This window comes from Coregonus lavaretus, assembly GCF_964263955.1.
Source record: "Coregonus lavaretus genome assembly, chromosome: 18".
NCBI lineage: Eukaryota > Metazoa > Chordata > Actinopteri > Salmoniformes > Salmonidae > Coregonus > Coregonus lavaretus.
Window position 1 is genome coordinate 22,210,487 of NC_140005.1, and position 13,933 is coordinate 22,224,419.

General features: G+C 49.8%; 1 protein-coding gene across 1 annotated transcript in view; it reads left to right on the forward strand.

Annotated features, from left to right (window-relative positions):
• The first annotated feature begins 3,070 nt into the window (after positions 1-3,070).
• The window catches only part of LOC311145873 (signal-induced proliferation-associated 1-like protein 1), a 37,264-nt gene continuing 26,401 nt past the window's right edge, over positions 3,071-13,933 (forward strand). Inside the window, exons 1-7 of the mRNA XM_084182227.1 lie at positions 3,071-4,603; positions 4,915-5,045; positions 6,243-6,431; positions 6,680-6,854; positions 8,375-8,478; positions 8,646-8,803; positions 13,024-13,603. Of these exons, the coding sequence (XP_084038353.1) occupies positions 3,157-4,603; positions 4,915-5,045; positions 6,243-6,431; positions 6,680-6,854; positions 8,375-8,478; positions 8,646-8,803; positions 13,024-13,603 (2,784 nt within the window). The 5' untranslated portion in view covers positions 3,071-3,156. The remainder of the gene's footprint in view (positions 4,604-4,914; positions 5,046-6,242; positions 6,432-6,679; positions 6,855-8,374; positions 8,479-8,645; positions 8,804-13,023; positions 13,604-13,933) is intronic.

Below are 13,933 nucleotides of genomic sequence, written 5' to 3' on the forward strand. Positions count from 1 at the left end.
CAACCGTTTGTTGTCTGGACTGACCACAATAATCTTGCTTACGTGCAATCGGCTAAACGTCTCAACTCCCGTCAGGCCAGGTGGTCGTTGTTTTTTGGACGCTTTAATTTTTCCCTGACGTTCCGACCGGGGTCTAAGAATGGCAAGGCGGACGCCTTGTCCCGGATGTTCTCCAAGACGGAGGAGAGTGGGGCCAAGACTGAGACGATTCTTCCCCGGAACCTTGTCGTAGGAGCCGTTATGTGGAGGATTGAGGAGGAGGTTATGGCGGCCCTTCGGACGCAGCCCGGCCCCGGTAACGGTCCACCCGGTCGGTTGTTTGTGCCTGAGTCGGTCCGTTCGGCTGTCCTCCAATGGTCCCACGCCAGCAAGATGGCTTGCCACCCTGGCGTGGCTCGGACGATGGCGCTTCTACGCAGACGATTTTGGTGGCCTGCCATGGGAGAAGATACTCAGAGGTTAGCTGCTGCCTGTCCAGTTTGTGCGCAGAATAAGAGTGCCAATCGGCCCAGCTCTGGACTTCTTCACCCCCTACCTATCCCCCGGCGACCATGGTCGCATCTGGCCCTGGACTTTGTCACTGGGTTGCCCTCTTCTGAGGGGAACATGGTCATTCTGACTATTGTGGACAGATTCAGCAAGTTCGCCCACTTTGTGCCCATATCCAAGCTTCCCTCTGCCTCTGAGACGTCCAAGATCCTGGTTAGGGAGGTTTTCAGGGTTCACGGTTTGCCCAGTGACAGAGTTTCCGACCGTGGTCCTCAGTTCACCTCTGCTGTCTGGAAGTCCTTCTGTTTGGCCATTGGAGCTACAGTCAGTCTCACATCTGGATTTCACCCCCAATCCAATGGACAGGCGGAGAGAGCCAACCAGAAGATGGAATCCACGCTGCGCTGCCTTGTTTCCTCCAACCCCACCTCTTGGGTCTCTCAGTTGCCTTGGGTTGAGTATGCCCACAATACTCTCCCTACTTCTGCCATTGGGATGTCTCCCTTCCAGTGCCTATACGGCTACCAACCCCCCTTGTTTCCTTCTCAGGAGAAGGATCTCTCGGTTCCCTCTGTCCAGGCCCACATTCGTCGTTGCCACCGGACCTGGCATCGGGCCAGAAAGGCCCTCCTTCGAGTTTCTGACCGGTATCAGCTCCAGGCGAATCGTCGCCGTATTCCAGCCCCCGCTTATGCCATCGGAGATAGGGTCTGGTTGGCTACACGGGACCTTCCTCTGCGGACTGAGTCAAGGAAACAGTCGCCGAGGTTCATTGGTCCGTTTGTGGTGGAGAGAGTGATTAATCCGGTTGTGGTTCGACTCAAGTTGCCTAGGACGCCTTCCATGTCTCCTGCCTCAAGCCTGTTCTCCTCAGCCCTCTATTGCCCCCTCCGCCTCCTCCCCGGATGATCGGAGGAGGTCCTGTCAACACGGTGCGCCGCATCATGGATTCCTGACGGCGTGGCCGGGGTTTCCAGTATCTCGTGGACTGGGAGGGGTATGGTCCTGAGGAGAGGAGTTGGATTCCTCGGCGTCAGATCCTTGATGCTGACCTCCTTCGTGACTTCTACCGCCTCCATCCTGGCGCTCCGGGTAGTCCGCCCGGTGGCGTTCATCGGAGGGGGGGTACTGTCATGAACCCTGCGTCCTGAGTCTGTTCCTGCCTGTGTTGCCGTTTTTCTGCTCGGTATCTCCTGGTTCCTGAACGCACCCTGTCCGGTTGCCGGGCGACGTTGCTAGGCGGGTGATCTCTCGATTACCCGCACCTGCTTCTCATCAGCCTCGGCACACCTGGTCCTGATCATCACCCCTTCTTAAGCTCTGACCTGACATCCATTCCCTGCCGGATCGTTAGCCATTAACATCATTCTCCCGGAACCTTCACCCAACCCCTGCCGTGCCATAATTTAATCTGCCACTTCACCTCCACCTACTCATCTCCGCCACCCGCTCCGTCTCCTGGATTATTCTGCATCTTTTGAATCTGTAAATAAACACTCACCTTCGTTCAACTCACCTTGTCCTGGTCTGCTTCTGGGTTCTGTCTTAGAGAATCGTGACAGTAACACCTTATAAGTAATTACATAAGTATGTTTCTATTGGTTTATTGAATTACCTAATAATCTACTTTGGGAATTCATTTCAGGAATTTAATGATGAGGTGTAAGGCATCATTTTGCTCAGGTTGGAGAAAATATATTACAACTTTTTGGATTTGGCTGAGCTGTCATGTTCCACCCCAGATGTTTATGCTGAAATTGGTTTGAAAAGGTTAGCGCTGTTATCTGAAATTAAACATGTCAGTGACTTCTAACTGAGTCAGAAAGCCGTGAGGCAAAAATCACATCCAAATATGACTTTGCAGGCAGGTTTGTGAAATCCAGATATCCCTTTCAATCCTGTAGAATAGAAATGTCGGCACATTTGTAATGCTGTCCTGGAGTTTCTAAAAGCAGCTAGCTGACTGACTATGTCCCCCTGGACATGTCAGGAGAAAGCACATCTGGAAAACTCTGAAATTGAAAAAGAGATAATTTAGCAAATGCCTCGAGAGAAATGATTTGTTCTGAAGCCATTTTCATACTCCTACACAGCCAGATGATTCAACATGGAGAACATTAGCTTGCTCACCTCAAGGCCCAAAGAGAGACTAGGTAATAAGACTCAGTCCAGTACTTTCCACTGTGCTGCCTGCTAGCCTGCTATAAAACATAGGAGCATGGCAGAGGCCACATCAGTAACAGAGCACTGCACACAGCAGGCAATTAGCAGGCAGGTAGCCTGTGTCACAGTGTCATTGTTTACCTAACCAGACCAGCGCTATAGGTTTAATTTGTATTATTCAACACCAGTCAGTCAGCTTACTGTGCATTCCCCAACTGTTTCCTCTCTTCGCCTAGTTAGAGAAAGTTGGTGTCAATATGAAATGAGAGGCTGTGCAATTATTGAGTTTACAGTACGTTCTAATACCAAACCTCTCCTTTGTTTATTTCAGGGTTGGAGCCAGTTGGAGCGAGATGAGAGATGAGAGCCCAGTGGATTAGCAGACAGACAGAGCCTAGCTGTAGGGGCAGTATGAAGGCCTGAACATTGAGCATCCAGCTCCACAGTCAGCCTAGCCATGCCCTGCTGCTGAGTGCCCTGGGGACCAGCCCCGGCCTTGGCACCATGACCAGTCTGAAGCTCCCACCCATGGAGCGCATCGTTGGGGGTTCTATCCCTGCCACTGACGAGTTCTACACCCACCACCTTCGCCTGGCCAACGGAGGGGCACGCACAGACAGCGCCCACCTTCCAGGGGGCCCGGGGGTGCCCAAAATGGGGGTGCGGGCACGGGCTGCCGAATGGCCCCCGAGGAAGGACTTGGGAACTCTGTGGCAAGTTACCATGGAGCCAGACACCCCAGGCCTGGCCGGAGGGGGGCAGAGCAACCTGAAACTAGGTCAACTAATGAACCCCCAGGACTCCTCCATGCTCCGCAACATACAGAACACACTGAAGAGTAAAACCCAGGGGGCCAGCTACAGCCCAGACAGCACCTACCTGTCCCCAGCAGACTACAGAGTCCCATCCCACAGGAACACCAGCCGCATCCGCCAGCGCAGCAACAGTGACATCACCATCAGTGAGCTGGACGGTGGCGGGGACAGTGGGGAGGACTTGGGCCCCTCAGGGGCCAAGTGGTCCCCTCTACACAGAGAGTATGGCAGTACCTCCTCTATAGACCAGCATGGGGCGTCAGGGGAGAGCTTCTTTGAGATGCTGAAGGGCTACCAGGGAGAGAAGCCTGACCAGCGCAGCCCTGCCCCAGACAGACTAGAAGACCTGCTGACTGCTGGACTCAAGCAGGCCTCCATAGAACTACATGAGGAGACTAGTGAGAGCCAGGCATCCAGCAGAGTCAAGGAGAGAGAGAAGCCCCCAAAGAGACGCTCCAAGTCAGAGACGGGGGGCGAGTCTATATTCCGGAAGCTACGCAGCGTGAGGGGGGAGTCTGACTCGCCCCGGGCCGGTTCTGATGCTGAGGAAGGTCGGTCAGAGGATGGGGTCACCCCCCTCAAGCCCTGGGTCTGCCAGAGGGGCTTCTCCCACTACGACGTGCAGAGCATGATGTTTAACCTGAACAAGGTGATCCAGAGCAGGCAGACGGCGGCAGTGAAGAGGAAGAACACCTCCACGGGGGCGTCTGCTGCGGCTGCAGCCTCCACCACCTCCACCGTGTCCTCCACCCACAGCCTGGCCTACAGCTCCCCAACTGGCAGTCAGGAGGAGCTCAGCGCCAGGGCCAGGGACTGCCCCAGCATGGACTCCGGGGATGAGCAGAGCAACGAGCTGCTCCTCAACTGCCCCTGCTTCTGCAACGAGATTGGGGCCAACTGCAGGCGCAGGGCAGGGGGCGGTCCCCCCAGACAGGGGAGTGGGGGCTCAGGGACACTGGGAGGCGAGGGCAGCCTGTTTGAGTCATCCCTCAGCTCCCACTGCACTAACGCTGGGGTGGCAGTGCTGGAGGGGCCCAAGGACAACCCCAGTGCCCTCAGTGATCGGGGCAAACACTACATCGTAGAGCACGTGGACCTGGGAGCCTACTATTACAGGAAGTTCTTCTACCTTAGAGGTGAGAACATACATGATGCAGAACATACACAATGAATCCTCTCAAACTTATTCAGTTACAAACATTATACAGTACATAAAGAACTATAACACTAGAATGTAAAACATAAACAAACAGTCCTACACAGCCCATCGTGTAATACAGTTACCAAATTCAAGTGTATGTTTATACATAAATTAGTTGGGAAGGTTATTTTATTTATCTTTACCTCTCTCTCTCTCTCTCTCTCTCTCTCTCTCTCTCTCTCTCTCTCTCTCGCTCTCGCTCTCGCTCTCGCTCTCGCTCTCGCTCTCGCTCTCTCTCTCCCTCAGAGCACTGGAACTACTTTGGGATGGATGAGGCTCTGGGTCCGGTGGCTGTGAGTGTGCGCAGGGAGAAGGAGGAGGAGCACAAAGAGCACGGCCAGCAGTACAACTACCGGGTCATCTTCAGAACCTCAGAGGTCAGACAGCTAGCCAACTGATGTTACAACCGCTCTCCCTGGATCATGTCACTTATTACATGGTCAAAGATTCCCTTAGCACAGGGGTGTCAAACTAATTTCACGGAGGGCCGAGTGTCTGCAGGTTTTTGTTTAAGACCTAGACAACCAGGTGAGGGGAGTTCCTTACTAATTAGTGACCTTAATTCATCAATCAAGTACAAGGGTGGAGCAAAAACCCACAGACACTCGGCCCTCCGTGGAATGAGTTTGACACGTGCCTTAGCAGTTAATGACCCCTGCTAGATAGATAGAGATTTCTGTTGTTTTAAAATCCTGTCACGTTGATTGTCTGTAGATTAGTTTTTCTGTAGTCCCTCTCCCCTATCTCTGTCTGCCTGGTAGGTTCACATTATGTAAGAAGCCCAGAGGGCCATCAGCTGTCCTCTCAGATCAGCTCTGTGTATAGAAACTATAGGAAACGCTCTCATCCTCCACACAACTCCACGGCCTGTCAATGCTACACAACCTCAAACCACGATAGAGAACTCTTCTTTTACATTTCACTGGAAAATCATGGCTATGATTTTGGTTATGGAGTGACTGCGAAACAGCACCATTTCCTTCCCAGCTATAGATTTAAGACACCTGCCTTGGAGTGTTCAGAGATGGTTGTCTGTTTTTTTTTTTCTGGGTTGGAAGGTGGACAGGTGTGTGTGATTAGACCCTCCAGCTCAGTGTGAGACATCCCGGGCCCCCAGGGCCCCAAACCTGGGGAACACTGGACGTTTGTTAGGGTCCTCTCCGAGGGGTGTGGGAGAGAAAGTTCCCCTCCTTTCCAGCTGCATATGATAGCAGAGTGATTGAGTTCACTGCCACTGCTGAACACAATGCACACTCTGTGTACACATTATGCTTCACTGAAAAAACCCCACTCCACCCTCCTCTTTCTACTTCCCCCAGGCCAAAAGTTTGATTCATAACTGAGCCTTGTTCTTTTCTGTTGATTTATGTCAGATTCTTTTAGCTAAATAGTTATAAACTTACTCAGGAGACGTTATGGTGTTTGGGAAGCAGAACCGACATGTTCATTTTGTTCCATCTTAAACATTTTGTTCCATCTTGAAAATAAAGTTCCATGAACTGGGGATTCCTGAGGCACATTCCTCCACTTACACTTCTCTCTCTTCCTCTCCTCCTTTCCATCCCTCCATCTAGTTGACCACGCTCCGGGGGTCTATTCTGGAGGATGTGGTCCCCTCGTCCTCTAAGCATGGCACTACCCGCGGGCTGCCCCTGAAGGAGGTGTTGGAGTACCTGCTTCCAGAGCTGGATGTGCCCTGCCTCCGCCTGGCCCTTAACACGCCCAAGGTCACAGAACAGCTGATGAAACTGGATGAACAGGGGGTAGGAGGATACACACTCACATTACATAAAAATACTCCCTGAATAGGCCTGAGTCATGCTACACCTGTATGTTGTTATTGGGCCAGATCATATTTCATTGGTAACAGACCTTTGGTTGGCTCTACTATTGGCGCTATATCATGCTATAAAATGAGACTAGTCTGATCTATTCTATAGTTTTTGCACTACAAAAATGTCTTAACATTAAATCTCTCTCTCTCCCCCTACCCCCCCATCCTCCTCTCTAGCTGAGTTTCCAGGTGAAGGTGGGGGTGATGTACTGCAAGGCGGGGCAGAGCAGTGAGGAGGAGATGTACAACAATGAAATGGCGGGCCCTGCCCTGGAGGAGTTCCTGCAGCTGCTGGGGGAGAGAGTCCGCCTCAAAGGCTTTACCAAGTACCGCGCCCAGCTCGACACCAAGAGTACGCTCACACACAAAAGCACACACACACTCACACACACACACACACACACACACACACACACACAGCAAAGACGTTTAAAACTGTGATTGGTCTTTTTATTTGACCAAGGATGCAGCGTGACAGGCTCCTGTGTGGGAACCTCTCTGACCCTCTCTCTGACCTCCTCACCCCAGGTCTCACAGCATGAATTATGAGTCCTTCTGTAGAATCTGCTTAATCTTTGCTGTAGGTGGGGCTCTGCTCTGCCTTGCATGTTAGCAACTACAGGTTTGGGGTAATCTCTGTAAACTAGAGAGCTTTTCCTCTCCTGTCTCTCACATGTGTTATGTATAGTCCCATTTACTTCATGTAGCCTGTTTTTAAAATCTGTCTTGTAACCCCTCATTTCCTCTTGCTTGTCTTATCACTCCACTATACCTGTTCCTCTGACCAACCCTTTCTCATACCCCTAGCCCTCCCTCCCTCCCTCCTTCTGTCTCCGGTGTATTGAGGACTAAATCAGGTCCACTATGGCTGGCCACACACTCCACTACATCCTTTATGTTCCTTATGAGAGCAGAGCAGGAAATGGCAGCTCATCCCAATCATGCACTTAATTACATTTGGCAATTTTTGGCACTTCCTCTATCCGTAAGCTCAATGAATATGAACATTCTTCTTTTGTCCATACATTTTGATTGTGGTGGCTGCCTGGGTAATCTGGGCACCCAGAACCAAATCACAAGAAACTTTGCTCCTAGGGTTATGGTAGACTGGTAGGGTTATGGCATAATTGTCCACTCCTTACAATGCCTGCAGTAATGCACAAGAGGCTGTGCTATATCTTTAATATAGTTACATGTAAAAGCCGTTTTCCCCGGCCCGCATGGGGCAACAATAGTATTGAGAGGGCTCAACCCTCTCAACAATTATTTGTTGTTGTTTTCCTGTCACACTATCCCGGCAGACATTGATCAGACTACACTATCATGGCTTGTTGTTTGTGCTATGTAACAGGAGACAGTCTAGTACAGGGATCATCAACTAGGTTCAGCCGCGGGACAATTTTTTTCTCTCGAGTGGATGGTCAGGGGGCCGGAACATAATGCCAAATAATTTTTAGACTGCAAATTGACCGCAAGAAGCCCAAACAGATATAATATTTCACTAAAACATAATCATTTCAAACCTTTCCTACATTTGTATACAATCACATATCTCTCTATTATGCATGGGAATACTTTGCAACAGATTTCCAAAATGAAAATCACTTGGAGCTGATTTCCTGGTGTTTCTACAGTTTTTTATATCCCAATAAAATAAAATAAAAAATATATTATATATATTTTTTCTTGGAAAACTTGGTGGGCCAAATAATATCACCTGCGGGCCAAATTCGGCACATAGGCCGTGAGTTGGGGAACCCTGACCTAGTACATAAAACACAGAACAGATAGGTTGCTGCTGGAGGACAGAGTTGGGTTGCAGTAGCAGTACAATGGGGCCTTACATTGTGGCGCTCCTCTCTCTTCCTCCAGCTGATTCCACTGGCACCCACTCCCTGTACACGGCCTACAGGGACTATGAGATCATGTTCCATGTGTCTACTCTGCTGCCCTACACACCCAACAACAAACAACAGGTACGGAAGGGCTCTGATATCACATAAGGAAATGAAAATGAAAATGACATGCATTTGGATAACACGTTATGTCATAGATGGATTAAATGATTAATCAAGTTTAATTCAAGAAGAATAGGATATTCATTGAGATTTTGTAATTGAGATTCTGTAATTCTGTGTTGTAGTTGCTGAGAAAGAGACACATTGGGAACGACATCGTCACCATAGTGTTCCAGGAGCCGGGAGCCCTCCCCTTCACCCCCAAGACCATCTTCTCCCACTTCCAACACGTGTTCATCATCGTCCGTGTTTACAGCCCCTGCTCCGACAACACCTGCTACAGGTGAGTGTGGACCGCGGTGAGAGCGCGGTCAGACCACTATTGACTACTAGAGGACCTGGCGGTCACAAAACAACCTGGAAACCCCTGGTGCTACAACAGTGGTTGTTCTGAACAACTCATGCAGGTAGGTAACATAAAGAGGAAGAGAACCACTGGAAGGCATGGTCACAAACCCAGATAAAATGTATTGTGTAACTAATATCCCTACTCTCCTCTCCTCTCTCTCTCTCTGTAGCTAGGGTACTGTAGGCAGTGTATACATTTGTTTGATTGTGGTTGACTAGGAGAGATCACCCCTGCAGCTGTCTAGCTGTTGGGATGGGGCCCTACTCTACTGTTCTCCCTACCCCCTGTGATCGTGGAGCTCTGTGGCATTCTCACACACGCGCTCACCCCCATCTCACCCCCCTACTACGCACACACACATACTCACTCACTCAACCCTTCTGCCTGTCACACTGCCTTGGAGCAATGGAGTCGGAGCGATCCGAAAGAGTTAGCGGCATACACATCAAGGATTCCCTTGCTGTACGAGCGAATCAGAGGATTCTTGAGCAGCCGAGCAGTGCTCTGTCCCTCAGTGCTCACAGACCCTCCACGGGAACACTTGTACTGGCTCTGGGTCTGAGCTCAAACCTCATAAAGGTTGGGCTAATTTATTCTGAACCCTCCCCTCTCCAGCCCCTCTACTCCCTGCCCCACCAGCGCTGCCTGCTAAAGATTGGATGCCCTCCTCAGCTGGAGTTATTCTTTTTTAAAGGGGACATCTTTTGATTCAAAGCCAACAAGTGTCATCGAGGAGAAGAGGCTGAGAGGGAGAAATGCTGGTTTGCCTGGTTTTCCTCTTGGATTAAATGGAGAGCGGGACCCTGAAGCAGTGGAGACTCCACTCCACCCAGAGCAGCTCTCAGCTTCCAGCTTCTAGCTCAATCCCATGAATCTAATGAACATACTACAAGTTCCAAACCCACTCTGTTCTGTTCTGCCACCAACGAGCTGATTCGCTAGGAGACTGATTTGCTTGGAGCCTGGGATGCCATTTCAAAGAGGGGTAAGAAACACACAAGATCTAGAAACAGAACAACGGTTGGACGGCAGCGAGAGCAGCTATAATTAGCTGGAGAAAGCTGTGTGTACCTGCAGTAGTGTGATCAGACCAAGCAGACAGGAGAGGAGGATTCACTTCAAGGATACTTATTATTGTAATGCCCAGCCCAGTCAGGAGTGAGTAGAGGCACTACGGATGACGAACTGGGAACCATAAGGGTTAGACGCTGGACCAGGAGCAGGTGGGTCTGGGGTGTGTGTGTGTGTGTGTGTGTGTGTGTTTGGTAGTGATCTGAGGTGTGATGCTGATGACCTGTGTGAAAAAGAGGGGGTCAGTGGAAACTGGGGTTTCAGCATGTTCACAAACACACACAAACACACACACACACACACCTGCATTACTGTGATTTATCTCGTAGTTCAATATACATGTACTTTTTGCCAATGTTTTATTTGATTATTTTTTTTGTCTTACATTATGGTTGCATTTTGATTTATCAGATTATACAGTAGCTACAGTACCTTTAAATCTTGATCAGTATTTAGTGTGTGACTGGCTCTGTATCCTGTTCACACACAGTTAAAGCAGGAGGTTTAGACTAATGCATCAGTGATCTTCAGCCCAAAATTACTATTGGAGCAGTAGTTGGCCCGTGGCCAGCCTAGTGAAACAGCCTAGTGATACAGCCTAGTGATAGAGGCTAGTGATACAGCCTAGTGATACAGCCTAGTGATACAGCCTAGTGATACAGCCTAGTGATACAGCCTAGTGATACAGCCTAGTGATACAGCCTAGTGATACAGCCTAGTGAAACAGCCTAGTGATACAGCCTAGTGATAGAGCCTAGTGATACAGCCTAGTGATACAGCCTAGTGATACAGCCTAGTGATACAGCCTAGTGATAGAGCCTAGTGATAGAGCCTAGTGATACAGCCTAGTGATACAGGCTAGTGATAGAGCCTAGTGATACAGCCTAGTGATACAGCCTAGTGATACAGCCTAGTGATACAGCCTAGTGATAGAGCCTAGTGATAGAGCCTAGTGATACAGCCTAGTGATACAGCCTAGTGATACAGCCTAGTGATACAGCCTAGTGATACAGCCTAGTGATAGAGCCTAGTGATACAGCCTAGTGATACAGGCTAGTGATAGAGCCTAGTGATACAGCCTAGTGATACAGCCTAGTGATACAGCCTAGTGATACAGCCTAGTGATAGAGCCTAGTGATACAGCCTAGTGATACAGCCTAGTGATACAGCCTAGTGATACAGCCTAGTGATACAGCCTAGTGATAGAGCCTAGTGATACAGCCTAGTGATACAGGCTAGTGATAGAGCCTAGTGATACAGCCTAGTGATACAGCCTAGTGATACAGCCTAGTGATACAGCCTAGTGATACAGCCTAGTGATACAGCCTAGTGATAGAGCCTAGTGATACAGCCTAGTGATACAGGCTAGTGATAGAGCCTAGTGATACAGCCTAGTGATACAGCCTAGTGATACAGCCTAGTGATACAGCCTAGTGATACAGCCTAGTGATAGAGCCTAGTGATACAGCCTAGTGATACAGGCTAGTGATAGAGCCTAGTGATACAGCCTAGTGATACAGCCTAGTGATACAGCCTAGTGATACAGCCTAGTGATACAGCCTAGTGATACAGCCTAGTGATACAGCCTAGTGATAGAGCCTGGTCATAATCTTGTGCTATCAACTGCTGTCCAAACACAGATGATTAACTCATCCATATTGCATAACGAACAGAGCTTTGTTTAGAAAAATTGGGAGTAGCCTCCTCCACTCCACTCCTCTTCCCTGTGATCTGGGGCTGACTGAGAGTGGCCGTCTCAGTGGTAGCTGGCTTGTCAGATGTGCTGAATGTATATTTATATACGCCTGCCTGGTTTAGCGAGGCTTGGGCTGTAATGTCACATGCGATCGTTATGTTATCTGTTTAATGGACTGAGGCTTGTCATGACTCTGACATCAGCCTACCCGAGCCTGGCCTGCAGTGGGTTTCTATAGTGCTGCTGTTCAGCCTTACCTCACCATTGTTGGGTTATGTATTGATTTGGAAGCCAATCATTGCCAATTATCTGCATCAGAACTAGGTTAGCTTTCATGCTAACTTGTCTCATTGTGTTGTGAGTAGAAAAGAAACCTGCCGTGTAGCCTGCCAAAGACTGATGTATTGTCAGTGTGTGTATGGGAAATCAGGTGGTTAACAATGGAAATGAGACAGTGTTTCATATCCAGGTCTACTTCATGACTAATGAATAGTAATTCAACTCTAGGAGGCCTATTGTGGAGCAACAATGGTAGTTGACTGGGAAGAGTAGTAGGTAACCTAAGGAGAGCCTTGCCCATAGGAAGACTCACGCCCTCCTTTAGGAAGACTCACCCCCTCCTTTAGGAAGACTCACGCCCTCCTTTAGGAAGACTCACCCCCTCCTTTAGGAAGACTCACCCCCTCCTTAAGGAAGACTCACGCCCTCCTTTAGGAAGACTCACCCCCTCCTTTATGGAGACTCACGCCCTCCTTTAGGAAGACTCACGCCCTCCTTTAGGAAGACTCACGCCCTCCTTTAGGAAGATTCACCCCCTCCTTTAGGAAGACTCACCCCCTCCTTTAGGAAGACTCACCCCCTCCTTTAGGAAGACTCACGCCCTCCTTTAGGAAGACTCACTCCCTCCTTTAGGAAGATTCACGCCCTCCTTTAGGAAGACTCACACCCTCCTTTAGGAAGACTCACGCCCTCCTTTAGGTAGACTCACGCCCTCCTTTAGGAAGACTCGCGCGAAATGGAACAATAGCCAAGGGAAAACTCTATAAGGATGTCACTCCTCTTCTTTCCCAGCCTATTCTACTGTTTTCTGCACTCTAGGCCCAGTGTCACCAAACCAAATTAATTTCTGTCATGTTCTCCCTGAGAGGATAGGTATGAGAAATATAGTAAAAGCTACACCTTGCCATCTTGCTTACTCCTATCCAATTCTCTCAGATCTAGTGCCCTGGAGATCCATTGAGATTGGGTGGAGGACTCCCTCCCTCTGTTCTTACTAATTAGTGATCTCTCTCTCTCTCTCTCTCTCTCTCTCTCTCTCTCTCTCTCTCTCTCTCTCTCTCTCTCTCTCTCTCTCTCTCTCTCTCTCTCTCTCTCTCTCTCTCTCCAGCGTGGCTGTGACTCGTTCCAGGGATGTGCCCTCCTTTGGCCCCCCTATCCCCAAGGGCGTGACCTTCCCCAAGTCCAGCGTCTTCAGGGACTTCCTGCTGGCCAAGGTTATCAACGCCGAGAACGCCGCCCACAAGTCTGAGAAGTTCGGTGCCATGGCGACACGCACACGACAGGAGTACCTGCGGGACCTGGCAGAACGTCACGTGACCGGCACGCCGGTGGAGCCCACAGGGAAATTCCCCTTCATCTCATTGGCTCACAAGCGCAGAGAGAGGGTGCGGCCATACAGCGGGGCGGAGCTACGGAGCCTGGGGGCGGTGACATGGCCGGTGCATGCAGAGGACCAGGTAGCCGGGGCAGAGAGGGAGTGTCTACTGGCCATCTCCAATGACTTCCTCATCCTATTGGACCAGGAAGCCAAGGCCGTGGTCTTCAACTGCGCCACGCGCGACGTCATTGGCTGGTCCTCGGGCAGCCCCGCCTCCATGAAGATCTACTATGAGCGTGGGGAGAGCGTGTCGCTGCGCTCCATCAACAACAACACGGAGGACTTTGGAGAGGTGGTCAAACGCCTGGAGGTCAGTAGCAGCACAGTTAGTCAAGCCAGATAAGATATTTTAATCACTAACAAATGTGTTATAATGAATACATCTCTAATCTCCACCTCTGACTATCCATTATGTTCAAAGGAGATACTGTATAGCACTCAGCATTGTGGTGAAATAGCCAGTGTGACCTTATTTGGAGAGGTAGTGTAATCATTCACATGAGATTAGGCAATGCCAGTTGTCTTCAATGAAAGATTAACGCTGTTTGCTAAGGCTTATTTCATGTTTGTGTTTAGTTAGTGTGTGTGTTCAAGCCATACCCTTTCTTGTGGGAAAGCAGAGGCATCATCAGCGTTGTAG